General features: G+C 60.0%; 3 protein-coding genes across 9 annotated transcripts in view; 2 read left to right on the top strand and 1 right to left on the bottom strand.

The window, feature by feature from the left end:
- The first annotated feature begins 268 nt into the window (after positions 1-268).
- THOC5 (THO complex subunit 5) lies at positions 269-14945 on the top strand. Of its 4 annotated transcripts, none has more exons than XM_052796613.1 (20): positions 269-449; positions 884-983; positions 1659-1802; positions 2459-2572; positions 3268-3365; positions 4002-4148; positions 6661-6775; positions 7291-7423; positions 8508-8585; positions 8960-9000; positions 9896-9995; positions 10460-10568; positions 12086-12187; positions 12474-12570; positions 12919-13033; positions 13545-13648; positions 13730-13817; positions 13959-14074; positions 14292-14482; positions 14733-14945. In XM_052796613.1, the coding sequence occupies exons 2-20, from the start codon at positions 888-890 to the stop codon at positions 14794-14796; spliced, it is 2052 nt and encodes a 683-aa protein (XP_052652573.1). In that variant the 5' UTR covers positions 269-449; positions 884-887; the 3' UTR covers positions 14797-14945. The 4 variants fall into 4 exon arrangements, with proteins under 4 accessions (XP_052652573.1, XP_052652570.1, XP_052652575.1 ...); XM_052796610.1 differs by having other exon boundaries at positions 881-983; XM_052796615.1 differs by having other exon boundaries at positions 269-454; positions 881-983.
- Positions 14946-15987: 1042 nt separating this feature from the next.
- The window catches only part of NEFH (neurofilament heavy chain), a 14027-nt gene continuing 2624 nt past the window's right edge, over positions 15988-27390 (bottom strand). Inside the window, exons 3-7 of the mRNA XM_052797984.1 lie at positions 23303-23480; positions 20881-21991; positions 19549-19748; positions 18642-18766; positions 15988-18276 (exon numbers count right to left, since the gene is read on the bottom strand). Of these exons, the coding sequence (XP_052653944.1) occupies positions 16524-18276; positions 18642-18766; positions 19549-19748; positions 20881-21991; positions 23303-23480 (3367 nt within the window). The 3' untranslated portion in view covers positions 15988-16523. The remainder of the gene's footprint in view (positions 18277-18641; positions 18767-19548; positions 19749-20880; positions 21992-23302; positions 23481-27390) is intronic.
- Positions 23562-27390, top strand: part of AP1B1 (adaptor related protein complex 1 subunit beta 1) — a 27380-nt gene continuing 23551 nt past the window's right edge. For all 4 annotated transcript variants that reach the window (XM_052796488.1, XM_052796485.1, XM_052796487.1 and 1 more), the window contains exon 1: positions 23562-23659. The gene's annotated coding sequence lies outside the window, so the exon portion shown is untranslated. The remainder of the gene's footprint in view (positions 23660-27390) is intronic.

Below are 27390 nucleotides of genomic sequence, written 5' to 3'. Positions count from 1 at the left end.
CTGCACCAAGGGCGGGCCACCCTGCACCAAAAGACTCCCACCCATGGGTGCCCCGATATACCGAGGTCCCCCCCAAAGCCCCAGTGTGCCCCCAGTGCCATTGGGGACCCCAGACCATGCCCCCCCCACCCCCCCCCAAGTCCATGGATTACCCCCAGTGCCACTGGGGACCCCCCCAACCAGGACCCCACCATGCCTGTGGGTGCCCTTCTGCACCAGGACCCCCCCCAAGCCCACGCGTGTGGGGGGACACCCCCCCACCCACTCCAGCAGGGCTTGTCAATGGGGGCGCTGACCACGCCCCTTTGCCGAAAACCACGCCCACCGCCAGCTGTTGCTCGCGGTCCTCCGGCGGGAGCCTCCGCTAGGGGGCGCCTTCAGCCGCTGCCGCTCTGCCCCGCGCTCGTTTGCTCTGCTGGCGTCATTTCCGGGCGGCGCTGAGGCGAGCGGTACGGTGAGAGGCGGGCGCCGCCGGTCCGGGGGGAACCGGGCCGAGACGGGGGGGGGTGGACACGGGACGGTGTCCCCGGGCTTGGGGGTCTGGGGGGGGCTCTGGAGGAGCAAAGGCTGCCGGCCCGGTGTGCTGGGGGTCTGGGGGGGGCTCTGGAGGAGTATAGGCCCCCCGGCCCGGTGTGCTGGGGGTCTGGGGGGGCTCTGGAGGAGTAGAAGCTGTCGGGCCCGGTGTGCTGGGTGTCTATGGTGGGGGTGAGAGGTGGGATGGGGGAAGCTGGTGGGGAGAAGGTGGAGGGGCTCGCTGGGCTGGGAGAACTGTGGAGTTCAAGGCAGAGTGGCTGAAGGGAGGCCAGGTTAGCCCTGCTCCCAGGTGGCTTTGGCCCCCCACGGATGGCGGCTTTGCCTCTTGTCCCCCATTGACTGGCAGCAGCACCATGTCGTCGGACTCCAGCAAGAAGAGGAAACCCAAAGTGATCCGCACGGATGGGGGCCCGCAGGAGGGCAAGCGGGGCAAGGCTGATGCCGATCAGGTAGGGCACCTGGCTGCCCACATGCACAGGCAGAGCCAGCATGCAGTGGCAGGGTGCTTGTATCCTGCCTTACAAAGGGCTGTTCTCACGCCTACTCTTTTGCTGGCCTTAATCTCCCCTTCGGGAAGTTCTGAGACCGTTCCCCTAGAGCTGAGCCAGCTTCCAATGCCTCTGAAACTCCCGCTCTGAATTTCTGAACCTCTTTCCATCTCCTTCAGGAAACACAGCGCTTAAGGAGTCAAACGTTCCTCTGGAGACATAGGGAGAGTGAGAACAAGGCTGAAAGGTCCCTCGGGGGTTTGCAGGTTGCCTTAAAACACTCCCGCAAGCAGCAGGATAACCTGGGTTCAGCCAAAGTGGAGACTAGGGTTGAAGTAGTAGTCACCTTCCCTGGTTTATCCTCTGTAGTAATTCGGGTATACCTGGTGCAGGACAGATACCCGTTTAAATTTACGATAACTATATGAGAGGCTGCCTGAGCTTCCCAGGCGTTTTCACGTGTGATGGTATTTGCATCCAGAATTGTTAAGTGAGTCGTCTCCCGTGTGTAAAGTCTACTTGGGCATGGGATTAATGGACAGAGCCAGGAACCAAGACCCAGCAGTTTGTTTCCCAGCGCCCTTTCCAGAGAAGGTGGGAGGAACAAGCCGCAGAAGGTGCTTTCTGTCTTTGCAGGATGTTAGGTACTACAGCGAGGAGTGTGAGGTGGATCTCCGTGACCCTATCAAAGACTACGAACTCTACAGAGAGACTTGCCAGGAGCTTCAGAGACTGATGGCAGAAATCCAGGAGCTGAAGAGCAGAGGCATCAAGGACAATGTAAGGAGAAGCCTTGGTGCTTGATTTAATGTGTTCTGTTCTTTGATGTTTTCCCTTAATCTAAGAGGAATGGGAGCAGAAGCTGCACGGTCTTCTGGGGAGAGTCAGGAAAATGGAACGGCCTCCCTTAAATAAAGGAAAATATGATTTAGCTGAGGCATTGGTCTTGACTGAGCAGACGGTATGCAGACCACGTTCTTCTAAAGCATGTCTGGGCTCCCGATGGGTCACGCTGATGGGTCGGGGGCTCCTGGGGAAGGAACTGAGCCCCTCCCGACTGCAGTGGGGGTGACCAGGCTCTCGCTGTCCGGTGGAGGCCCGGCAGCCTCAACGAGTCTAGGGGAGGCTTGCACTGCGACCACCCATGCTGTCCTCTGCAAGGCAGGGCAGGCACTTCAGGCTCAAACGCCCCTGTTCCTACTGCTGAGAAAAATCACTAGAGTGAGCCTGGAACCCCCCTGTTTATTTCCAGTGAGTGATCTGTGAGTCTGGCAGCAGGAGGCTCCCTTGGAAGCCCTGGTGATGTTAACTGTGGCTCCTTAGCGAAGTGTGGAGCCCCCTTTGTGACAGGACTCGCAGGAAGTCCCTGCAGCAAAGGGGCTTTGTGGTGCTAGTTGTTGTCTTCCTGCTTCAAACGCCTCTGTCCTGCCACTCAGGCTTCGGAGATAGATGAGCGGCGGATTCAGAGCTGCGTGCACTTCATGACCCTAAAGAAGCTCAACCGGCTGGCTCATATTCGGCTGAAGAAAGGGAGAGATCAAACCCATGAGGTACAGAGCAGGCTGGGGGCTGATGAATACAGGTCGGGATTTAGTGGGATCAGAGACGGTGCCGTTTCTGCCTGGTCTGTGTATGGATGCATGCGCACACGCGTGGGAGGAGTTAAACACCAGCTAGGTTGTGGTTGTTGAATTAGGGGTTTATCAGGAGACTCTACTGTGGTGCAGCAGGAGCTGTAATTATAATGAATAACGAAGGAGCAGTATCTGCTTCTGTCTCAAGTATAACATGGAGTCAGAAAGCTCTGTCTTGGGAGTCCTGGCATGCTGCAGGCCTGAGAAATGTGTATATGATTGGCCCTGAAGCTCCTTACCCAGAGTTCTCAGAGAGCTTTTTGCAGTTCACAACCAACACTATTTTCATCGTGCTGTGGAGGAGACTGAGGCACGGGGACGGGAGGGGACTCGATCCGTGTCCCCCAGCAGGTCTGCCCTGTTCTATGCCTTGTCCCTGAAATGTGCTGGAAGGGAGCAGAATCAGTTTGATGTCAACGATTGTTTGGTTTCCCAGTCCTTGAAAATGTCTTTTTTTTTTTTCACAAAAATAATTGTTGCGTACCCTAAAACCCACTGTCCCTAGTTGGTATGGTGAGGGCAGGAGTGTTGGTGACTCTCTTGCGGGGTGTGTTTGCTGGGAGGAAGGTAACAGAGCTTCATCCCCTGCTCTGGCCATGTCTGTGTTTCAGGCAAAGCAGAAGGTTGATGCATATCACCTGCAGCTCCAGAACTTGCTCTATGAGGTGATGCACCTGCAGAAAGAGATCACCAAATGCCTGGAGTTCAAGTGAGTTTGGCTGGGGAGGAGGGGGAGTGACAGTGTGTCTGAGACGGGGTGGAGGCCTCGAATGTTTGGGATCTCTTGTCGCATTGCCTGAGCCCGCTGTGGGGGAGAGCGGGTGCTCCAGATGCCACCACGCAAGAGAGACTGAGTGTCCCAGAGTTCTTGTGCTGGGTCACAGGGGAAGAGGCTCATGTAGGGAAGAAGGCATCTGTTGCGATTGAGGGACACTGGAGGAGAAAAACAGATAAATGTCAAAGACATGGCTATGCTGGTCTCTTCAAGGAGACTCTGGCCTCCGTATACCAGGAGTTTTCTTCCGAAAGGCAAGCCTTCCATCATGCCTGTTGCATAGGCAGCACTCTGAGCTGCTGCCAGGAGGGCTGTATTTAGACTGATGCCTCAAACGGTGCTTTGGTTAACCATGTGGGGAAGGTGCCGCTGTGAAGAGGGGGCCCTTGTCAGACCCTTCTCTCCTCTGCTGTGGTTCATCTCGCTGATACTGTGGTGGCTCACGTAGCAGAGTGAAGCTGGGGCACAGGGCGCTGTTGGCATTGACTGCTCTCCTGTGAGACACGGTTGAGTTTGGCCATGCTACAGCGTTTCCCACTCTTCCCCAATCTGATCCATCTCTCCTTGCAGGTCAAAACATGAGGAGATTGAACTGGTGAGCCTGGAGGAGTTTTACAAAGAGGCCCCCCCTGAAATCAGCCGGCCTGCCATCACCCTGTCTGAGCCCCACCAGCAGACCCTGGCCCGCCTGGACTGGGAGCTGGAGCAGCGCAAGAGGTGGGTCAGCGGCATCTCGGTTCAGTGTCAGCCTGTCCGGCGCTGAGCACGTGGCACACACTAAGCCGCAGGGCTCTTGGCAGACCCTGGGAGTTAGCTGCACAGCTACTGGGTGAAGCAAACATGGGTGATAAAGGTTTTAACACCCTCTTGAAATAATCAGCGTAGAACAAGTGACAGATTTATAGTGTAACTGAGCCCTCGGCATGGAGGATCACTCTTTGTGTAGAGCTGGGCTTGGTATGATCCTTGTTTTGTAGATCAGGGAGTTTTCTTTCACCTGCCTGATGGAAGAGAGCCCTGAGGGATCCTGGGGAGCAGCAGAGCAACCTCCAAACCAGTGTGAGAGAAGCCCCAAGCCAGCTGCAGCCACTGTGCAAAAGGGGCTGCCTGGCTGGGACCATGCCTTGTGCTCTGGGTGATGACAGCAAAGGCATCTTGGCTCTTCTGATAAGCCCACGTGTTCTGTCACTGAGGTAGTGAACATCAGCAGTGGCTCTTGGGTACAAGGGAAGAAAATGAATTTTATAGCTTGATGTTTCCCCAGCGTCTACTTGGAGATTCTTGCAGCAGGAAACAGGGATGCTGCCTGCCATAGGGGTGGTACTGAAGGATAGGTGGTTATGTGCTTCCATCCAGAATCTGTTTTTGCAAGACGTGCCACGCAGGGCGAAGCGATCCCTGTTTTGCCTGCCATGCTGTGGTGCAAGGAACAAAATTAAGCCAGCCTGACTTTTTGGCACAGCCCAGTGCTGCTGCTGTTCCTGCCTGCCTGTGCTCCTAACGCTCGCCACGGTGGGGAGCTGCCTGCGCAGCGCTGGTCTTGGCTGAGCTGCGACAGGCACTGTTGTCTTGGTGCTGGCAGCCACCTCCTCAATGCAGGCTCTAACCCCTGAGGTCCCTCAGCTGGTGCAGGCAGGCCAGGTGGCTCAGCTGCTCTGTTGACTCTTGCCCCATGCGAAAAGCAAACATGACGCAACGTTCCTGTGTTTTGATAATAGCCAGCAGCTTTTTCAGCCAGGCAGCAGCCGAGACCAGCCTTCCGGAAAGATCAGTCTGAGCCTGCCTGCACGAGCAGAGCAGCTCAGCAGAGCAGACTAGCGAGAGCTGCTGCAGGTGGGTGCTATGTGGCTCTGCCGCCTCATGCTTCATCTCTCCCAGACCCTTCATGTCAAACCCAACTTCTTCTGCCTGGTGGAAGGCACCTGTTCTCACTACAGCCGAGATCTTCCGGACAGCTCTGCCTGCGGCACACACTTGCGGGGGAGTGTTCAACCTGGAGATCTCTTGAGGATTCTGCTTTAAAAATGATTGTCCATTGCAAACTGCATAGAGGGCAAAGATGAGCTGAGCTGAGCCTGTCCTGCGGTTGCACGTTGAATTGCTGAGAAGCCTTGCAATTCCCAGTCCTTGCCCCATGGTATCCAGGGAACACTGCTGTTCCCTTCTCACCACTGTTGTGGTGGGAAATAGCCTCTTCAGCTGCCTCAAGAGCAGATGCCGGTAGTGCTTTGGGCACTTTCTGATGCTGGTGGGGTTGTTAGCATCCATCCATAACTGTCACGTTGTGGAGTACTGGATTTGTCTTGGACTCTATTCCAAAAGGTGCCTCTTGAATGACATTACAGGGATCTTTGCTGCTCTCACTAGCTTGGGGAGCTCAGTAAAGGTGTCTGAAAGCTGGACTTCAAAACTGCTTTGTGTAGGAGCCTGTTGTGGGGCGTTGACCCAACACAAATAGTTTTGCTTGGAAGCAGAAGTGTTTCAGTCCTGCAATGTCAGGGCTGTTGTTCACCCTCAGAGGGGGTTTCTCTGCACTGTGGTTGCTCTTGTCCAGTGGGCAGCAGGGTCCTGAGAGGAGAGTGCATGAGCTCCCCAAACCACTGCTTCCCCTGCCATGGTGGTGGCTTGTCCTGGGCAGCACACCTCCATACCCAGCTTTCCCTGCTCCTGCTGGGCAAGAGGTTGCAATCAACAGCAATAAGGAGATTTAGCATGTTCCCCCTAAACATGAGTCTATCCAGGGCTCAGGGCTTCATGGCGAGCTTACATTTTCCTGGGCTTTCTACCGGGTTACAGAGAAGCACTTGCTAGCTCATTAAACCTCGACTTTCATGGTTTAACTATGGAGCTAACGTGATGTGAAGTGACTCTGGTGATACAAAGTGGAAAAACCTCTTCAGTAGCTTGGTGGTGTCAGCAGTGCTCTGTCAGTGTGGCTGCTGGCAGCAGAGGCTGGCATGGGAGCGGATCTGCAGGAAGATCCAGTTGCTGTCCCTTCTCTGAGCACAGCATGAGGCTGAGCTTCCGCTTTCTCTCCCTGTTCGTTTTCCAGCTCTAATCGGTTCCTTTCTGCCTCCTGTTGCCCTTGGTGTTAAGAGCTCTTTGTTTGTAACTGTCTCTGAGCTCTTCTGGTTCCTGCAGTGACTTTTGCCAGGTTGGGAGAGTTCGAGCCCCAGGTGGGCCCTGGCAGGCTTTGTAGCTGTGGCGGTAACTGAATTCTCACCCCTAGGCTGGCAGAGAAGTACAAGGAGTGCCTGACCAGCAAGGAGAAGATCCTGAAGGAGATCGAGGTGAAGAAGGAGTATCTGAGCAGCCTCCAGCCTCGACTCAACAGCATCATGCAGGTACTTGAGCTCTGCAGGAAGGGGAAAAGGCCTTTGGACGCCAACTGAGGTCATGCTCTGAGGGCTGTGTTAGAGAGGTGCAGCCCCTGGGCTGATTCTGCTTTGGAGATGTTTCACTCCCAGTCAGGGTGGATGAGGGGTAGATCTGCCCCATGCTGAGACTTCTCTGGCGTCTCCTTGTTTATGCGGCAATTCCCGCAGAACTGCGGATGGAGGAGTCATTAAATGGGCCTTTCCCTAGAGAGCGACACGAGGTTCCAGCCCCTTGTAATTGCCTTGGGAGGGAAGAACAGGAGAAGGAACTGGGTTATTTTCAGATCCAAAAGTTTTCCAGCAAAGGAGAGCTGCCAGCCCTCCCCTGGGGGCTCGCCGTGCCTGTGGCTGTCTTTAACCCTGCACCACGGCTGCTGTGCTGGTTTCCAGTCTCCCACTTACCAGCTTGGGGTGAAGGAGGGGGTGAGGATGGTGAGCTGTTCTGTTCCCAGTGATGAAGGTTAGTCCTCTTGTTTCCCCAGGCCTCCCTGCCTGTCCAGGAGTATCTCTTCATGCCTTTCGACCAGGCACACAAACAGTACGAGACGGCCCGCCACCTCCCGCCACCTCTCTACGTTCTCTTCGTTCAAGCCAGTGCCTACGGGCAGGCCTGTGGTGAGCACCAAGGGGGGAGCGCAGTCCTCAGTGACACTGCATGGAGCTGTCATCAGCTGAGGCTGGGGGGCAATGCTCCCCCCACGGGCCAGATTTCACCCAAAGCACTGCTTTGGGGACACTTTGGGAGGGTCCTTTTCGTCCCATCTGCTCTGCTGCTGGATTCTGCTGAGCCTAGAGCAGCAGGGTGGCCTCAGGGCCCACACAATGAGGCAGCAGCATTTGAAACCTTGTTTGCTCAGCTCCCTTGCTGGAAGAACTGCTTGGGAAGCTTGCTTCCCACCTCTGCCCCCCCTTCTCAAGGTTAGCGGGGACATCCCTGCAGCCTGCGAGCTGGCTCAGTGCTGACGTGGCCTCCCAAGAGCTGTCACCTCATGGGGTAGGTGCTACGTTGTGCCACTCGTGGGTGGTGGTGACTCCAGAGCAGACAGTACCTCTGCCTGCCCTTGCAGAGGTCCCTCCCTGCAGCACACTTGAAAGCATTCATCCCTTTAGGCAGCTTTGCATTTTGAGGGGCTTTCTGAAGCCTCCCTGAGTTGGGAGGGATTTCCCAGCAGGGCTCAGGATCCCCCTGGTCTGTCCGCATCTCCTCTGCGGAGAGGGCTGTAGCATAGTGTGAGAGCTGCAATCCCACCTGCTCTCACGCTGCTCTGGGAGTGGGGCAAGCGGCAGAGGAGCATGGAAGGACAACACTGTGGCATTTGGCCACACCAGGTCCCTGCTAATGAGTACCTGCAGCCCTGATGACCCAGCTCCTTGCTCCCTGCATGTGCCAGCCAGACCCTAACCCCTCTTGGCTCTTGATAAAGAATTGGCCTTTGCAGTTTCCAGGGACAGTCCCTCAAAACCCAGCATTTTCCCTCCTCTGACCTCATCCTACCCAGGAGATCCAGCCCTTAGGTGGCCCCATAGAGCCCTCTGGACAACTGCCACTTCCCACTGAGCTTTCATTCGAGCTTCCTCTGCCACAGGGCTCTGCCTTGTGCAGCCATGAAGCGGGAGCTTTCTGGGGCAGGAATGCTTCTGACTGCCTTTCCCATACAGAAGTAGGGTTCATAGGTTAGTTTTCATGTCTTCTCTGTAGATAAGAAGCTTGTGGTGGCCATTGAAGGGAGTGTAGAGGAAGCCAAAGCCCTGTACAAGCCGCCTGAGGACTCGCAGGGTGAGTTGGGGTGCTGTTGCTGCAGGCAGGCTGCCTGATGTCCTGTGCAGGCAGAGGGGTTGAGTGGAGAAGTGAGTGGGTGCTGAAATGGTGCAGCGCCTGGTGTCTGTGCTGCTGGCTGAAGACCCTGGCAGCTGATCCCCTCTGTCCACAGCTCCTTCCTGAGAGACGTTCACAGCCCCTCATCTGTTGGAGTGACCCCTAGTACTGGGGACATGTTCCTGTGTGTCTGCATCCTGCTAGGGCCCTGCTTTTGGGGGGATGGTGATGTCTGGGGGAGCTGAGGTCTTGGAGAAAGGGCTGGTAGTCCTGCTGCTTGTGGGGAAACTGCTGAGCCCCAGGCAGTCCCCGCTTACACCCCTCTCTTTGTGCAGATGATGAAAGTGATTCTGATGCAGAGGAGGAGCAAACCACGGTAAGGGATAGCATTGTCCCCTTCTGGGTCCTTTCCCAGCACCATATCATGTGAGCAAACCGATCTGTGCCTGCTAACTGGGAGGTGTTGGGGGAGCAGGGCCTGAGTGGGACTGGGATCTGGTCCCTACGCGCTGTGAGTGTGTGTGGAAGTGCACTTTTGTTAAATCCAGCTGTTTCTTGGGAGGAGGGAGGTGCCATTTCCAGTTTGTCCTGAATGCAGAAGAGCCAGGGTACAAATCTGCCCCGCTCGCATCCTACCTAGCCGCCTCACAGGTCTCCGGCTGGAGCTGTTCCACTTTGTATAAATAGCCTCAGGCTGGGGAGGCTGGCTGGAGCCTGGCGTCCAGCGGGAAGGGATGCATGTCAGTCCCCTGCTGTCTGCCAAAAGCACTGAGCTGAACTCTGCACCAGGGGTGGTTCAGTGCTCCCTTGGGGTGGTGTTTAGGTCCTACAGGTTGTACCTTCTGGATGCTGGGGAGAAGCCATAGGTGCTGCCTGTCCCCAGCATGGAAGCCCACGGGAGGTCTGTGCCACCACTCCCCACCACACAGCAGCAACACCTGGTGTATTGGGCTGTAAAGGGAAGGGCCTCAGCTTCTGCCCCTCGTGGTGGGGAAGTTTTTGGGGCCAGCAGGTCCTTGGTCCAGTCCCACAGGGGTGGGGGGCACTCTTGGGAGCTGAAGGAGGAATAGGAGCTGGAGCAGCTTTGTCCTCGCCCTGCAGCAGGGCAAGGGTTTCCTGCTCCCCTCCTTCTGCCATGCTGCTCCATGGCCACTGAACTGGGGGACTGGGGAACTAGACTAGAAGGAGAGAGCAGTGGGAGAAGAGGGTGGGGGCTGTGGGTTGCCAAGGAGTGGGAGAAGGATCTGACAGCTCTGTTTTGCCCTTCCCAGAAGCGGCGCAGGCCCACCCTGGGCGTGCAGCTGGATGACAAGCGCAAGGAGATGCTCAAGCGGCACCCCTTGTCCGTCACTGTTGACCTGAAGTGCAAAGGTAAGTGGGTACTGGTGGCCCTTGGCAGAGAGCGCACAGGAGTGTGTGACAGCAGGTCAGGGAGCAACCCAGCAGCAGCTTGGGATTCTCGGGGAGAGCTCAGGGTGCGGAGAGGCTTGCCTGCCCTCGGCCCAGCTGCTCCGGCAGGGATGAGTGTGGCCTTCCAGAGGAGGCTGAACAAGGTGGTTTAGCAACTCTGTCTCCTGGAGCTCCTCTCGCTCGAGTGGGTGGGGTGACCTTGCTCTGAAGCTTCCTCCATCTAGTTGAGAGCTTTTATCTTTTTGTGGTGGGGTCTTGGGCCCGACAGATATAGCCTGGCAAATGCTGATGAGATGGCATTAGAGGTTACAGTGCACGGGTTGCCATTTACTGCCCACATTGCCTCTCTGCCCCGTTTGCTGACCCTCTGCAGAGTGGTCTGAGCTAGAGCAGACAGCAATGTTACCCCTTCTCTGTTGGCGCAGATGAGAACGTGCTTCACCTGACCTTCTACTACCTGATGAACCTCAACGTCATGACGGTGAAAGCCAAGGTGACCACTGCTGTCGAGATGACAACTGCCATCAGTGCTGGGTAAGAAGAGCCCTGGGGGCACTGAGCCCGGAGCTCATCGGGCAGTGACGCCTCCACTTGCCATGAACGCCCTGCCCTGGTGTCCTGCCATGCTCTGTTCAGAGTGACCCTTTGGCAGAGCGATGTAGTGCCAAGAGCAGCTTGTGGTGGCAGTGTCCCTCTGCTGAGCTGTAGCTCCTGCACCCAGTGGGCCAGGGGCACTCCATGCCCGGTTGCCCGCTCCTGGCAGGTGAGGTTTTAACCTTAGTCCCTTACTTTGCCTTACCTGGGTCATCTTAAGGGCCTTTGTGCAGAGCTGCAGTTTCGAAGTGCTGTCTTGGCTTGTCCTTTGATGGGTAAAGGAGACCCCAAAGAGCACAGCTCCATCTCTGTCTCTGGGGAGGGCTTTCACCTTGTGCATCCTCTGCCCTGCGGTATCCTTCCCCTTAGCTCCAGGGCCTTGCCAGGAGCCCTGCCAGGCAGCTGCAGCCCAGGCAGCATCCTCCTCCTCTCCCTCTGTCATGACAAGACAGGGGCAGGGAGGTTGGGAACCTCTTAGGGGAGCAGTGCCAGACCTGTCAGGAGCTGGGGGAGAACATCTGCTTGTCGCATTCAATCACCCTCTTGCAGCCAAACTGCTTTCCTCCTTCCTGCAGCCTGTGCCTGGCAGCTCCCTTCACCTGCTTGCTCTGCAGGTCACCTTGTCTTGAGCACCGGAGATGCGCCTGCCTCTCCCTGGGCTCCCCAGAGACCGCTAGAGCCTGATTTGTGTGAGGAATAGCTGAAATGGCAGCTGTGGGAGCCTGCCCGGGGAGCTCCGATCAGCTGCCAGCTCTCCGGTGGCTCTCCCTGGGCCAGGAGGAGGTGCCTGAGGAAGAGGGAGGCGGGAGATGTGGGTCTGGGCTTACCTGGAAGCAAATGCTGCCTCCCAACCTGTCCCATATGAGGTCTCCCAATCCTCTTGGGGTTCTCTTTTTCCCTCTAGGTACCCAAACGCCTCTATGACAGCAGCTAGCATCTCTCTGCAGGGTTTCCATGCAGGGTGCTCCCTCCCTCGCAGCTGCCCTTGGCTGTATTGCCCCAAACCAGTGAGGCTGTGACTTGAGCCACACCCCAAATCCTACAGCCCTTTATGCTTGGTCGGGCTTGTGAGTACAGTCAGACATGAAGAGTTTTATTTCGTTAAGCAGAATTCCTCTGCTTAAACTTGTTAGGTGGCAAACAGCCATGAGGCTGTGCCCTGCCTGTGCTGGTGATGTTTTCTCCACACACGTCAGCAGGTTTTGGAGTTGGTGCACTGGAGTGAGCAGCTTCCTGGGAAACCAAGGAGCTGGTGCCCTGTGATACCTATCTTCTTCACAGCCAGGGAGAGACAGATCTCCTCTCAGAGTGGAATGAGGAGAAAGCCATTCTGGTCTTTAAATGCATCTCGTGGCACTTGTAATCCCCTTCTCTGGGCTTGGAACCTGTTAGTGGCTGCCCCAGAGAGATGTGGAGCCCAGGCTGCTGCTGATTAATGTCTTCCCTCCTCCTGCCAGTGACCTGCTCTCCCCAGACTCCCTCCTCAACTGCCTCTATCCAGGAGACCACGGGAGGAAAACGCCCAACCCGGCCAACCAGTTCCAGTTCGATAAAGTGGGGTGAGTGGGGCGCTGCCCCACACAGCTGGGGCAGCTTTGTCCCGGCGGTTGGCGTGAGTGCCCTGCTCCTGGCACGGCGTGTCCCTCCCCAGTTTGTCGGGGAGGGCTCGGTGGCTGGGAAGCTGGTGTCCTGCCAGTTGGGATCGGGTGGGCTCACCGGGCATGGCTTGGGGTGCAGGCGAAAGAAGCACCTGCTCCCTCCGGCTGGCTCGCAGGTCGGGCGGTGGTGGGACGGGGCAAGGGGAATGCTCTGGGGTGGTGTAACCCTTCCTCGTTGTCCCCACAGCATCCTGACCTTGAGCGACTACGTGACAGAGCTGGGGCACCCCTACGTGTGGGTGCAGAAGCTGGGCGGCCTGCATTTCCCCAAGGATCAGCCTCAGGTATGTCACACCCCCTCCCCTCTCCACCAGAACTTCGAGCTGGGGTTTGGGGAGGCTTTGGGGACAGTTGTTGTGTTCTGTCCCGTCCCCCCATACCCAGAACTCCTGCTAGCACCAGTTGCTCCCAAACCATGGTGCTCCCTTGGCTGGGACGGGCTCACTTGGGATGAATCTGCACAGCAGGGCCACGCCAACGTATTTTATCTCCAGCGTGTAATAGTCTAAGCCCCATTACAGGCACTAAGCAATGACTCGAGCGTGTGCCTGCCCCCACGGCTGGGTGGCGTGGATCCTGGACTGTGGGGGCCCGCAGGCTGGCATGATGGTGACAGCCCCTCCTCCCCACAGCACACGGTCACTGCAGACAACTCGCTGAGCGCCAGCCACATGGAGCTGACTGTGAAGCTGCTGCGGACGAGGCTGCAGTCCCGCCTGGCTCTCCACAAGCAGTTTGCGTCGCTCGGTGAGTGCCTGGCTCCCCACCTCATGCCTGGGGACGGGGAATGCAGTAGCAGGGTCCTTCTGCAGAGGAGAGCTGACTGATGTCGCCTTTAATGGTGCTACAGATCTGCAGTGCCACCCTCAGCGTTCCCAGTTGTTCCCTCTCTCCTCAGTGGTAGCGGGGCTGTGAGGGCTGCCCTGTTTTGGGTGGGAGAGGAAGACTGTGCCCTCTCGATGCCCAGCATTCCTTTGGGACTGGCCTTCCCGGTGCTGGCAATCGATTGAGGCCATGGTGGGAGGTGAACCAGACACCCACGCGTGTCGAGCGGGCCAGGTGTGCGCTGCCAGGGCTGTGCGAGCTCCAGTGGGATTGCAGCCGAGGCCTCCACTGCTCCGCTCTGGGCACCTGATGAAGGTGTCGGAAGGATAACGATGTCCCCAGGTTCTGGTTTTGGAGCATCCCCACCCCAGGACAGTGACAGAACTCTGTCCCCAGCCCTCCCCTGCTCAGGTGGCCTTGTCCTTGGTTTCAGAGCACGGCGTTGTGCCAGTCTCCAGCGAGTGCCAGCATCTCTTCCCTACCAAGATCGTCTCGCGCCTGGTGAAGTGGACTGCCATTCCCTATGAAGATTACGCGGTAGGCGCCGAGCGTGAGGCTGTATCCCTTCCAGCTCCCGTGCGGCGCCAGCAGCTGCTCACTCCTCCTGTCTCTTTGCAGGAGCTGCCCTACACTAAAGATGTGATAGAGGCTGGCTTGGCTGAAGACACTCACCTCTACTACATGGCCCTGATAGAAAGAGGAACAGGTAGGCATGTTTCCTTCCCCTGGCAGTTGCCAATTCCCACACTGGACACCCCCAGGGCAGCTTCTGGGGGTCTTTGTGGGAAATCCCTCCAGTTGGAGGCCCTGTGGGCTGCGGGTGACATTTCTTCCCTGCCCTACTCAGCCAAGCTCCAGGCAGCTGTAGTCCTGAACCCTGGTTACTCCACGCTGCCGCCCGTCTTCAGTCTGTGCCTGAACTGGAAAGGAGAGCGAACCAGCAGCAACGATGACAACATTCGGGTAAGCTGGAGTGGTGGGAGAGGAGGGTGGAGAACTTTTGGCTTTTAGGGGGGTGTTCCCAGCAGTTCTGTGTCCATAATAAGCGAGCCGTTGGGGTGAGCTGGTGGCCAGGCAGCTCAGGGCAGGCCCGTGAGACCTGCCAGATGCAGCCGTGGGTCCTGGGAGGGCAGAGCAGAGACCCAAGCTTGCGCCGTACTGATCCCTCTGCCTCTGTCAGGCCATGGAGAGCGAGGTCAATGTGAACTACAAGGAGCTGTGGGGGCCCAAACCGGGCTACCAGCTCCTCACCAACCAGCTGCAGCGCCTGTGCATGGTGCTGGATGTCTACCTGGAGACGGAGCCCCATGACACCAGCGTGGAGGGACCCAAGGAGTTTCCCCAGGAGAAGATGTGTCTGCGTCTGGTCAGGTGAGAGCCCAGCACCCTGGCGCAGTGAGGACCTAGGTGGGGGCTGAGGGTGCTGGCAGGGACCACGGTGGCACTGCTGTCCCCTGGAGCACGGCCTTGCCTGACCTGGTGCCAGCCTTGAAGCCTCTCCTTTAGCTTCCTGTGGGGATCTGCCCCTCACAGCTGGGCAGTACCCCAGGATGCGGCCCTTTCTGTGGGTGCTGTGGGCTTCCTGACCCCCGTGGGCCAGCCTCTCCCTCTTCTCTTGCAGGGGGCCCATGCGCCTGAAGCCCTTCAAGTTCAACTACCCTCAGGGCTTCTTCAGTCATCGCTGAACACCGCCTGGGCATCGCTCTGGGATGGGCCTTGTCCTGTCCGCAGGGAGGAGTGTCCCCATCCCACCATTTCAGTTTATTTTCCAAGGTTTTGGCTTTTGTTTGAAGGTTTTGTAGACGAAGGGATTAAATGCTGAACTGAAGCCAAAGCGTGTGCGTGCCCTGTCTGTGCGAAGGGGTGGGATGGGGTGACCCATGGGGGCTGCAGCAAGCCCTGTCCCCTGTCTCTGGCAGCCACCTTGCTGCTGGTGTGTCCCCTTGCCTGGGGCACTGCCAGCCTCCTGCCTTCCCTTCCCACCGCAGGGCCTCGGGACCATGGAACTGAGATGGCTAAAAACCGAGATGGCTAAAAATAGCCCCTTTCCAGAGCCCGCACTGCAGCCCCAGCCTGTCCTTGCCTGCGCTGGCTGCCAGCCAGCTGACTCGGCACAAACCCCGCAACGAGGAGGGGGGGGCTTTGCTGCTTCCCCGGGCTTGCAGGGAGGGGAGCAGAGCAGTGTCCTGTGAGAGGCAGGACCTCACGGCACCGTGCGAGGGGTCGGGGTGGGAATTCCAGCGCCTCACAGCTCCCCACTGTGGGTCCTGTCCCACAGCCAGGCTGGCAGAGTTGGGCTCCATCCCCACTCCCAAGGTCATCGTCCTTCCTGGCCGCCAGCCTCTCCGCGTCTCCCCTGTGGGTGATTTTTTCCCCCAGGAAGGCTGATGGACCCTCCCCGTGCTCCCGCGCAACCCCTGCTGTCAGCGCAGTGCTGCAGTGCAGGGCTGTACCGCAGCTCTCAGGTTAAACCAGGAGGCCCTACCAGCCCCCTGGGAGCCCCGCTTTAAAAAGAAAAGGAAGAAAAAAACCTCAAACAAACAAACCCCACTACAATCCTTTGCAGAGCCTGGAGGTGGGGGGGGGCTGCTGGCCCTGTTTCCAGCCCCCGTGCAGGCAGGGATCACACAGGCAGCCCACCAGGACAGGGGTTCCTTTGTGCCTGCTGTGGGGTGGGCTCTCTCCAGGCAAGGGCTGAGCTTTCCTCCCTGGAATGCAGCTGGGGTGCCGGAAAGCCCTGTGTCACCCCCCAGCCCTGGGTGACAGATCCCAGCCCCCCCTGGGCCAGGCTTTCCTGCCTTCCTTCATCATCAATTCCTTTCCCACCCCCCAACCCCCCCCCGCCACCCCAGACAGGAGGCCAGCAAGAGCTAGGGTGTCTCTGTAAGCACTTTATTTGGTTATTGCACAGAAAGCAAATAACAGTGGGTTGAGGATCCTAGTGCACCGTGTGTCTGTGAGCATCCCTGCAGTGCCCAGCCTCTCCCACCAAAGCCAGCTGCAGCCTGGGTCACCGCTCGGAGGGCCAGTCGTCACCCCCAGGCCAGGGAAGGACCCCGAGGACCCCGCCAACCCCCCTCCCAAGCAGCTAGAGCTCTGCGTTGCACTCATCCATCGATTGCACATACATTAAATAAATGCACTTATTGGAGAAGGGCGGTCGGTTCCCCTGGGGTCTCTTCTCCTCGGTTATAATTCAAGTGTTTAAATGTGGCGCTCGGCGTATATCACATTCTGCTAGGGAAGCTATCGGCCAAACCGCCGGGGCAGGGCAGCGAGGGGCTGCGTCTCTCAGACATATTGCTAAGGTAAAGCCCGGCCTGGTGAGGGGTCCCCACGCCGGGTCCAGCTGTGGAAGGGGACCGGAGCAGCTCCCGCATCCAGAAGTGCTCTTCGGCACCCAGGGCTCCGCTCACTTCTTCCCCACGGCGGGTGCCGGCTCTGGGGCTTTGGCCTCCTTGCTGGAGGGGGCCTCGGCCTTGGGGGCCTCTTTACTGGCTTTGGGCTCATCTTTGGGTTTTGCTTTAGCTTTGGGCTCCTCCGCCTTCTCCTTCTTGGGCTCCTCCGCCTTCTCCTTCTTGGGCTCCTCCGCCTTCTCCTTCTTGGGCTCCTCCGCCTTCTCCTTCTTGGGCTCCTCCGCCTTCTCCTCAGCCTTTGGCTTCTCAGCCTCCTTTGCAGCCGCTTTGCTGACCTGCTGAGGTTTTGGCGGAGCCTCCTTCTCAGCCTTTCCTTCTTCCACAGGTTTGGGGCCCGGCTTGGTGGTCTCCTTCACCTGTGGGGCTGGAGGCTCTGGCACAGCAGCTGCCTTCTCTTTGGGCTTCTCCTCCACCTTGGCTGGGACATCTTTCTTGGGAGCTTCCTCTTTCCTGCCCTCCTCAGCTCCAGGCTTGGAAGGAGCCTTTGCCTCCTTGGGCTGCTCTTCCTTTGCAGGGGCTTTCGGCTCCTTTAGAGGCGAGGGGGTGGGCTCCTTGGCCGGGGCCACTTCCTTCTGCGGAGACTTGGCCTCCTCTTTCACAGGAGATTTGACTTTCTCAGGGGACTTCACAGCTGGGGTCTTGACCTCCTCCTTTGAGGGGGGTGTAGGTTTCTCTGGGGATTTGACAGCTGGGCTCTTGGCCTCCTCTTTCGAGGGGGGTGAGGGTTTCTCTGGAGACTTGACAGCCGGGGTCTTGGCCTCCTCTTTAGAGGGGGGTGCAGGTTTCTCAGGGGACTTCACTGCTGGGGTTTTGGCCTCCTCTTTTGAGGGGGGTGCGGGTTTCTCTGGGGACTTCACCGCCGGGCTCTTGGCCTCCTCTTTTGAGGGGGGTGCGGGTTTCTCTGGGGACTTTGCCGGGCTCTTGGCCTCCTCTTTTGAGGGGGTTGCAGGTTTTTCTGGGGACTTCACCGCCGGGCTCTTGGCCTCCTCTTTTGAGGGGGTTGCAGGCTTTTCTGGGGACTTCACCGCCGGGCTCTTGGCCTCTTCCTTTGAGGGGGTTGCAGGCTTTTCTGGGGATTTGACAGCCGGGCTCTTGGCCTCCTCTTTTGAGGGGGTTGCAGGCTTTTCTGGGGATTTGACAGCCGGGCTCTTGGCCTCCTCTTTTGAGGGGGTTGCAGGCTTTTCTGGGGATTTGACAGCCGGGCTCTTGGCCTCTTCCTTTGAGGGGGTTGCAGGCTTTTCTGGGGATTTGACAGCCGGGCTCTTGGCCTCTTCCTTTGAGGGGGTTGCAGGTTTTTCTGGGGATTTGGCAGCCGGGCTCTTGGCCTCTTCCTTTGAGGGGCTTGCAGGTTTTTCTGGGGATTTGACAGCCGGGCTCTTGGCCTCCTCCTTTGAGGGAGACTCAGGTTTCTCTGGGGACTTGGCCTCCTCTTTTGCAGGAGACTTGGCCTCCTCTTCACCCTCTGCTTCAGGTTTCTCCTCTTCTTCCTCCTTCTCTTCAGCTTTCTCCTCTTCAGCCTCTTTCTCAGCCGCCTCCTCCTCCTCTGTGACCTCCTCAGTCACCTGGATTTCCTCTGTCTGCTCCTCCACAATCACTGTCTCCTTCTCAGATTTTTCCACCACCTTGATCTTCTCCTCACTCTTTACCTTGATGTTGGCAGTGATGCTGGGAGCCTTGGGAACCACCTCGGGGAAGGAGACCATCCCAAAGCCAGACTCGATCCGATATTCCTCCCCTTCCAAGAGCTTTCTGCCAGGAAAAGACCAGAGTAGGGCAGTCAGTGATGGCTTCTCACCCAGCTCTCACCTCCTCTCGTGACCAGGACCTGCCAGCCATACCCTGCAGCTCCATCTCCCTCCTTGCCCAGAAGCAGGCTGACCCTCCCGCTCCTATGCCCTGGGCTGTGCAGGTTTCCTCACCCTTTCCTCTGCAAGCCATGTGCAGGGCTGAGTCACCCAGTTGGACATTGCCCACCATAGTTTTGGAGCATGAATCATCTCTTTCTCACCAAGAAGGGCTCAGGTGTTAGCGAGGGCCCTTGAGGAGTGTCCTCAGACACACCAGCGCTAGGGACTGGCGGACACCCTCCCACCTTCCCCTTGCCCACCCCATACCTATAGGCAGCAATTTCAATGTCCAGAGCCATTTTGACATTGAGCAGATCCTGGTACTCCCGGAGCTGAGCTGCCATCTCCCACTTGGTGTTCCTCAGCTCGCTGTCAAGCTGCTGGATGGTTTCCTGTGGGCAGACAGAGCAACTGGTGACACGGGGGGGAGGGCAGTTCCCAGGAGCAGGGGGATGCAGAGCAACCCCTAAATAGTCCCCTGGTTTCCAGAGGAGGGACTGTTCACCCAGCACCAGGGTGCCCTCACAGAGGGGTCCGCAGCCACTTCCCCCTGCAGACACAGAGGGAAGGGGACATGTCCAGGGGCTGTTTCAGTGTGTCCAGTTCCCTTGGGGCATGGGCAGGAGCCCTGCACCACCTCAGAGGAGAGCTGCACTGTGGCCAGCTGAGCCCTCAGCCCCCTCCCAGAGCTCACTCCAGCAGGGACAAGCTGTGGGAATGTCTCTAGGACTTGGGTGCGCCTGGTGGCCACCGAACCCCAGCCTGAGGCTGATGGGGATGGGGCATCACTCTGAGGACAGTGTTTCAGTCCATGGCTACCACCTGGTGCAGCCCAATTTGCTGCAATTCCCAGCTCTGGGACACGAGATGTGGCCTGAACCCTGGGCACGGTTCAGTGACGTTTGTGACCAACATCATGGGCAGCTCAAAGCCAGGCAGAGACGTGGGACAGCTCCGGCCTGGGTGAGGGACACAACAGTCCGGATGCAACCTCAGGCTCTGGGTACCTGGTCACCAGGAGCTGGGGAAGGCTGGCTCTACACACAACCCTGAGTATTTGCCGCAGGTCATCACCATCTCTGAAGCCAAAGCACCAGCGCTGCTCCTCCCCAGCAGCTGGCTGGTCCCTCCCCACCACACGATGTCTGGGATGCTGCCCACTGTGCCACATTACCTGGTAGGACAGGACATCTGCATGATGGCGCTCCTCTGAGTCCTGTCTCTGCCTCTCCAGTGACTCCTGGGTCCCTTTGAGGGCTTCGAGCTCGGTGGTCTTGGACTGGAGCTGGCGGCGGTACTCGCAGATCTCCTCCTGAGCCAAGCGGATGGCATCCGTGTTCACCTTGGCAACCTCCGAGAGCTTGTCCAGCCTCACTGCAACAGAGGAAAGGAGAAGCTGCAGGGAGGGAGGCTGCAGTCTCCCCTTCTTGGGGAACTTAAAATCCTTTAATACTGCACATCCCCCCCTGTGTGTGTCCTCAACAGAGCCAGCCCCAGTGGGGGCTCCCTGGGTGCGCTGCCTTCACCAGCCCTCGCTCCGCCTGTGCCCGCACTGTGCTGGGGAAGTGAAGGTCCCCGGGCTGGGTGGGCGTTTCCACCATCCTGGACTTTATCCAGTGCAGACTCACGCTGCAAACCTCCCTCTCCCCTTCAGCTCCTGCCACAACCCCTATCACCTAAAGAGCTGCCTGCTCACCCTGCCCACACCACCTTGCCACGCCTGGCTCCGTCCTGGGGTAAGGCTGGGGGGGGGGGGGGTTTGCCGCAGCGCCCCGCAGCCACCCCGGCGGGGGACAGGGACACGGGGGACAGGATTTGGGGGGGGGGGGAGACGGACACAGAGCCCGCTGCTCCCGGGGTCAGCCCCCACCCCGCGGGACAGCGCTCCCACGGGTGCCGCGCCCACCGCTCTCCAGGGTGAAGAACCGCCGCTCTCCGTGGTGCTGAACCGCCGCTCTCCAGGGTGCTGAACCGCCGCCCACCCATGGGTGCTGAACCTCGGGGTGTGGATTTCCCCCCCCCCAGTGGTACCGTAGTGCCCCACCCAACAGCGCAGCAGGGACACACCCTGCTCCCCCCCCCCCCCCCCGCGTCAGGGATGCGGCAACCCCCCCTCCGCTGTAATCCCCTCCCTGCAGCGCACCGCAAACAGCGGGGGGGTGGGGGGGGAATGTGGGAGGGGACCAGTAGGACACCCTGCAGCATTAGGTGGGGGGGCGGGGTCCGGCACCCCGAAAACTTGCGGGGTTCCGGGGCAGTGACCGTGCCACCCTCCCCGAGACGCAGTGCGGGGCGGGGGGAAGCAGCACACCCGCAGACACTGGGGTTACCCCAACGCCCTCCCGGAGCACAGGATATATGGGGGGGGGTCCCTGCTCTCCCCGGAGCGCGGCAGCTCACGGGGTCCCCGCAGCCCCGGGGAGTGAGGGGGGGGGGGGCGCTGCCAGCCGGCGGGGTCCGGGGGATCGGGGCGGGGGGGGACACGGGGAGGGACGCACTGACTCACCGCGGAACCACTCCTCGGCCTGCAGGGTGCTGCGGGCCGCCGTCCCCTCCAGCTGGGCGCGCAGGTCGCGGAGGGCGGCGGTGATCCCGGTCCGCAGGGCGGCGGGGGGCTCGGCGGGGGGCTCGGGGCGGGCCCCGCGCAGCAACGCGCCCACCTCGGCCCGGTGCTGCCGCCGCAGCAGCTCGGCCTCCTCCCGCAGGGCTCGGGCTCGCTCCTCTAAGGGGCCCCGAGCCCGTTCCGCCTGCGCGGAGCGTTGGGCCAGCCCGCGGGCCGCCGCCTCCAGCTCGGTTCGCTGCCGGGCCTCCTCCTCCAGCCGCCCCCGCAAGGCGGCCACGTCCTCGGCCAGGCGCGACCGCTCCAGCCGCAGTTGCCCCTTCTCGGCCCCCAGGCGCAGGAGGGTTCCCCGCATGTCGCGCAGCTCCCGCGCGTACAGCTCGCCCATGGCCGAGCGTCCCGCCTGCTGCTGCCGCAGAGCCGCCGCCTCCGCCGCCAGCGCCCGGTTCTGCTGCTCCAGCGCCCGCACCCGCTCGATGTAACCGGCGAAGCGATCGTTCAGCACCTGCAGCAGCTCCTTCTCGTTCCGCGCCCGCGGTTCGCCGTTCAGCGAGTCCAGGCTCTCGGTGGAGGAAGCGGCCGCGCTGCCGCCGCCGCCCCCGGCCCGAACCCGCCCCACCACCGGTCCCGGCCACGAGTGGAAGCCGCTGGAGGCGGCGGAGCGCGGGGGAGCGCGGCCCGGCTCCTTGCGGAGCCCCCCCGGGGGGCCCAGCAGCGTCTCCAGCATCAGGCTCATGGCGACCCCCGCCCTCGCTGCGGCACCGTCGCCGCCGCCGCCCGTTTTATAGGGCTCGGGGCGGCCGCTCCGCCCCGCCACCGGCAACGGGGATGGGCGCCGGCACCGGCACCGCCCCGCGCCGCAGCCCCGCGGGAGGGGGGGAACGGGGCGACCCCACGGCCACGCCCCGGGTGGGGAGCGGTGCCCCGTGATGGGGAACGGGGGCCATCCGAGAAGGGAGAGGGGAGCCCCCAGGAATGCAGAGTGGGAGCCCCGGGAATAGGGAGTGGGACCCCCGGAAGGGAGAGCGGGACCCCCGGGAAGGGAGAGCGGGAGACCCTGGGAACAGAGAGTGGGAGACCCTGGGAACAGAGAGTGAGACCCCTAGGAAGGGAGAGCGGGATCCCTGGGAAGGGAGAGCGGGACCCCCGGGAAGGGAGAGCAGGAGCCCCGGGAATAGAGAGCAGGAGCCCTGGGAATGGAGAGCGGGACCCCTGGGAAGGGAGAGTGGGACCCCTGGGAATAAAGAGTCAGACCCCTGGGAATAAAGAGCAGGAGCCCCAGGAAGAGAAAGTAGGACCCCCAGAAAGGGAGCAGGACCCCTGGGAAGGGAGAGCGGGACCCCTGGGAACAGAGAGCAGGAGCCCTGGAAATGGAGGGCGGGACCCTCGGGAAAAGAGAGCGGGACCCCCAGGAAGAGAGAGTGGGAACCACAGGAATAGAGAGTGGGACCCCCGGGAATAGAGAGTGGGACCCCCGGGAATAGAGAGCGGGACCCCCAGGCATGCAGCCAGGACCATCCAGGGCAGAGCAAGGCCCCACCCCGGAGGGCTGGGAGAGTGGGGGGACCCCCCGGGGTGACACAGCACCCCCCTCCCACGGGTGGGATGCCAGGGCAGGGACCCTGGGGGGGCTCAGCGTCCAGCCCCCCCTCCAACTTCATAGCCCTCCCGGGAGCTGGGCACTTTCCCTGGCTGGAGGGGGGGCCGGGGCTGCCGGGAGGGTCCCCCGGGACCCCCCGAGAGGCAGGGGACGCCCCTGCAGGGTGCTGGGGGGCTCAGGCAGGGAGGGGGCCGGAGAGCCGGGCCCGCCATGACGGGGGGGGGGGGAACGGGGGTCCTTGGGGGGCGGAGCCCAGGCCACTTGCCTGCGCGAACCGCCCGGCCAATCAGCACTCGCGGACAGCCCAGCCAGTCAGCAGACATAGTCCAGCTGGCCAATCAGCACTCATGGCCACTCGACCAATCGGCACGGCTGCAGCTTAGCCAATCGTCACACAAAGAGCTCAACCAGTCAGCAAGTACCTACGGCCCAGCCAGGCAGCAGCCAAGTACATAGAGTCTAGCTAGTCAGCACTCGGGTATCCGGAGCCCAGCCAATCAGCACTCAGATATCCGGAGTCCAGCCAATCAGCACTCAGGCATCCGGAGCCCAGCCAATCAGCACTCCCGCAGCACCCCGGCCGGGGACCCTGGGCGCGGGGGAGGGGCGGAAGTGGTTGGAGGGGTGATGGCCGCAGCCCCCCGGTGCCCCGGTGCATGCCGGGACAGAGGCGGACCGCTGCGGACAGCAGGGCCCCGCCAGACCCCTCCTGCCCACCCCCCCCTTTCCCCAACCCCCCCCCCTCCCGCCGGCAGAAGAACCGCTGACGATGTCCCGCTCCCGGACATCCGCCACCGGCCCCGCGTCCCCGGGCAGGAGGTCCCGGTGGCGTCCCCCGGAGCGGGTGGGGTGGCTGCGGCGCCCGCCTTGCCCGGGGCAGCCGGCTCGGAAACGGGAGACCGTGGCCCCGCCCCCGTGCTGGCCCCGCCCCCTCTGCCCCGCCTCCCTGCCACCAAGCCCTGTCGCCACGCTTTGTCCCCGCCCCGCCCCGCCCACCCCCTCCCATCACTACCGTAACCACGCCCCGTCCCCCGCCCATCCCGGCGGTAACCCCGCCCCGGAAGCGCTCCCCCGCTCGGCCCTCACTTCCGCTGGGCCGGTGGCAGCGGGCGGCGGCGGCAGCAGGTACGGGCCGGGCCGGGAGCCGGGGCCGGCGGCTGCTGCTCCAGGCGGCCCCGCTGCACAGCCCTCCCCGGTAGCGGGGGCTGCTTAACGGGCTCCGGCCGTGAGCACCCCGGGCTGGGTCTCCCCCCCGACTCCCCGCGCCGGCGGGCTTCGCTCCCGGTGGGGCCGGGCCGTCCCCCTGGGCCTGGGACTTTCCTGCTCCTCCGGCCCGGCTCCCCCCCACCCCTGCCCGGGCGCGGCAGTACACGGGGCACCCTCCAGCCAGCAGCCTGGCTCCGGTCCCCACTCCTCGCGCGCCCTCCCCGCCTTCAGCCCGGGCCGCATCCCACCCCGCGGGCACGACCCGGGTGGGCGCCAGGGCTGCGCCTCTGCCCGTGGCCTCCTGTAGCTCCATCTCCCAGTCCTGCCCTCCGGATCCGTCCCGGGTGGGTGCCCGGGGTCAGCCCCAGAGTTTGTTTCCCCCTCAACCCCCCCTGCAGCACCCGGGGGACCGTGTCCTCGCCAGCAGCCAGAGCCACCGGTGGGCATCACGCCTGGTGGGCAGAACCCGTTGGAAGTGCGGGTTTCCTTGCCTCCAGCGGGGACTGGGGGCGGCTTTGGGGACTGATAAACTGTTGCTACCGTCGGTGCCCGCTTCTCAGGGCTGCGGGGGTCCGGCCTCTGTGCAGGCACCGCCGTGGCTCAGAGCACAGCAAGGCACTGTGGGATCCTAAGATCCATGGGAAGAGGTCAGTACCAGGCTCTGCTGAGACACGGAATAAACTGGGAACCGGGCACAGATCGGACAGGCAGGCACCTGGTCTGATATCCTGTGCTTGCTGCCTCCTCCGTGGAGGTTTTAGGGGGGCAAAACCCCAAAGCTTGATAAAAAGGAGTCTGTGAAATAGATTCTGCCTAAAGGAGATGTATTATAGGTATTCTCCATCTTCTCTGCAGGTACTTTATATTGTACGGAGCTTGCCAGAGGTATAAAACTTGTCAGGGATGCCGTCCCTGAGTAGCAGTGGGGGATTACACAGGGTTTTGCTGTCCGCTCTTGCTTGGGGCATGGGATGTTAAATGGGTGCCTCGGATAAGCAGTTGCTTCGATCTGGTTTGCTACCCCCCAAACCTGGCCATGGGAGCCGTGGGCTGCTTCTTGCATGGCTCAGGCCACCAGACTGAACAGACTTGACGCTTTGGGACCCTGAGGGGCTTCCCAGAGGTGTTGGCCCTTAATCGGATCAAGCTAGGCTGGGAACTTTGTGGCAGGAGGTATCTGGCCTCGGAGCCCTGCAGAGCCTGGCGTTCCTGAGAAGAAAACATCCCCTCTGCCGCAGGAAGCGGTCGGTGGGGATGATGCTGTGTCCTGTTACCTCCAGAACAGGGTCCTTGGCGTCTCTGAGGGCGCTCGGCTGGCGTGGGCTGGCATTTCAGGAGGGACACTGGGGGTGTTATCCATGCTCGAGGTGATCTCTGAGCTTATGCTGCTTAAAATCCCCCGCCACGGCTCTCCGGAGCACGATGCTTTGGGCCCTGCGATGTTGGGATCCCCGCGTGCTGCTCTGCCCGGCAGTGTGTGGTACAGGGGATGCCTCAGGACTTTCCTTTGTCTGTTTGTGGGTTTTATTCCCAATTATTGGTTGATGGGATGTATCAGTTGCGATTCATTTTTTCTGCGTACAGCCGCTCTTGTGGCCCTTTTGCCATCTGGGTTAATTAAGGGCCAGATGCCGGCGCTTCAGGGTTTCGGATTGCTCAAGCGGCGGTTCGGCGATTGAATTGATCTGCCACGATTTTGGGCACCTTGCTAATGCTGTGGTGAGTTTGGCAAGGCTTTTACCCATGAGTTATTGAAAGGGCGCACCTTAACCTGTTGGTTGACGGGAGATGGACCCTCTTGGAAAGCGTGTGGGTTGGTCAGGAGCAGGTTTGCGAGAGGACGTGCTGGCTGCCAGCCTGCGGGGTTCACAGACCATTGTCTGCGCTTGTTACTGCTGTTAATTGGTGGCTCCTATTCTAGAAGGTGCAGGATAATTTGTGCTGCTGGCTGGCTTTGGGCAGTTCCTTTCAGGGGAATGTGGAGGGTATGTTTACAACTTAGGTTTTTATCTTCCCCCACTGGCATCTGTGCCTGCTCTGGGGGTTTTATTCACCGAGGCCAGGGACGTGCAGTGCTGCTGAGAGATGTGGGGGGCCGTCACCACCTCATGCCTGCCTGGCCTTTTGCGTTGGCTTGAACTTGCTTCATATCAACAAAGAATAGTTGTGTGAAGTCCCCACAGCTTCAATTATCTGTCTCAACATTTAGGGGTTTTTTTTGTCTGCCTTCATTTTCTTTAATTGTGCCAACTTGCTGGGTTTTACTGATACACCTCAAGTGCTTTATTTGCAGCTGCAAGAGGGTGTGTTGCTTGCTCATAGGGGTTTTCTTTCCCTGCTAACCTTCAGCTGACCCTCTGTTTTCTAGGTGAGCTGTTTCCTAGAAGCTTGCCCTTTGAGTTCCTGCTCCTCTTTGCCTCTCCCTCTGCTTTAGGTGCCAATGTATACCCCCCGGATGTGCAGGGGACCTGTGTTTGTGCAGGGCTGGAGCGGATGCATTTCCCTGCATTTGATTCCTTCCTTCCTTCCTTCCCGCCTGCCTTGGCAGACCCTCCTGAAGACACATGTCAGGCTGGGTAGATCAAAACTTACTGTCAGCCAGTAAACTGCTGTTCTGGGCTGTCACAGAGTCTGTAGAAGGATTGGCAGGGCTACGGTGAGCCCTCTCTCTGTAATAACTAGAGATCTAGGGTGTCTTGGGCACAGCTAAATGCTCATGTGATGCTTAGATGGCTTGTTCCTCTGGAAGAGCGGCAGCAGCAGCGCTCTCCCCGCATCCCTTCCCAGGCAACGGGTCTCTATTGTTAGAAGCTGAAAGACTCCCGTCAGCAGCATCTCAGCCTTCAAGGATGGAGGAATTGGCCTAAAACAGGGCGGTAAAAGTAGCTGAGGGTCGCTAACGAGTTTTCTTCTTCCACTTTCCGTAAGAGGATACAAGTGGCACCAGCAATGGCTTATTCAGCATTGGTGTTGTCCCTGGGAACCCGCTGGCAGCACCGCCTCGGTGAAAAGCACCGTGCCATGTTTCTTGCTATATCTTGGGTTTAGGAGCATCTTATTCACCAGGGACAGCTGAATTTGGGAGCCCACTGGCATGGCAGCCGGGAGGAAGGGACAGTTGAGCTCCGCCATGGTCCGAACCCGAGGGCCTGAGATCCAGGAGGGGGTTTGCACCACATTGTGCCCATACGAGTGCGTCACCCAGCGGCTCTGAAATGCAGGTCCTGGGAGGAACGCGTTGTCCTGCATTCAGCTGTGTGAGCTCAGCTGGAGGAACACCAGGTTCTCCTTCAGCCTCAAAGTGCTTCGCGAGCAGCAGAAAACCAGATGCTCCAAACCATGGTGCTTCTTCCAGCTGGGCCACGGGCTCCTTGGTGCTGCATTGCAGGAGTAAAATAACCTCGTTAAAGCTGTGTCCATCAAGGAAGGTGTCTGTAGCAGCACCTAGCAGGACCATTCTGCTGTGTGTTGTGTGAATGTGGGCGATGTTTTCCACCTCAAGGCAGGTGGAGGGGGACTGTGGGAGGTACAGTGGCATGGCCACTGTCGCACCGGGGTCTCAGGAGAGCAGCGTTGCTCTGAATATTCTGGAGCTCTTGAATTTAGTCATCCCAGGTGAATAAGATCAGGGATAAAAGGCGTGGGGGGCT

Source organism: Harpia harpyja, chromosome 9 (assembly GCF_026419915.1).
Source record: "Harpia harpyja isolate bHarHar1 chromosome 9, bHarHar1 primary haplotype, whole genome shotgun sequence".
Taxonomy (NCBI): Eukaryota; Metazoa; Chordata; class Aves; order Accipitriformes; family Accipitridae; genus Harpia; species Harpia harpyja.
The sequence above is the reverse complement of the archived record's forward strand: the minus strand, read 5'-3'. Positions and strand labels throughout refer to the sequence as shown.

Excerpts from the sequence above, each read along its gene's own strand:
- THOC5 (XM_052796613.1), top strand. The coding sequence starts at position 888 with ATGTCGTCGGACTCCAGCAAGAAGAGGAAACCCAAAGTGATCCGCACG. Across the intron at positions 9,996-10,459 it reads TGTTGACCTGAAGTGCAAAG|ATGAGAACGTGCTTCACCTG; the intron begins GTAAGTGGGTAC and ends CTGTTGGCGCAG. Across the intron at positions 13,818-13,958 it reads CCTGATAGAAAGAGGAACAG|CCAAGCTCCAGGCAGCTGTA; the intron begins GTAGGCATGTTT and ends TGCCCTACTCAG.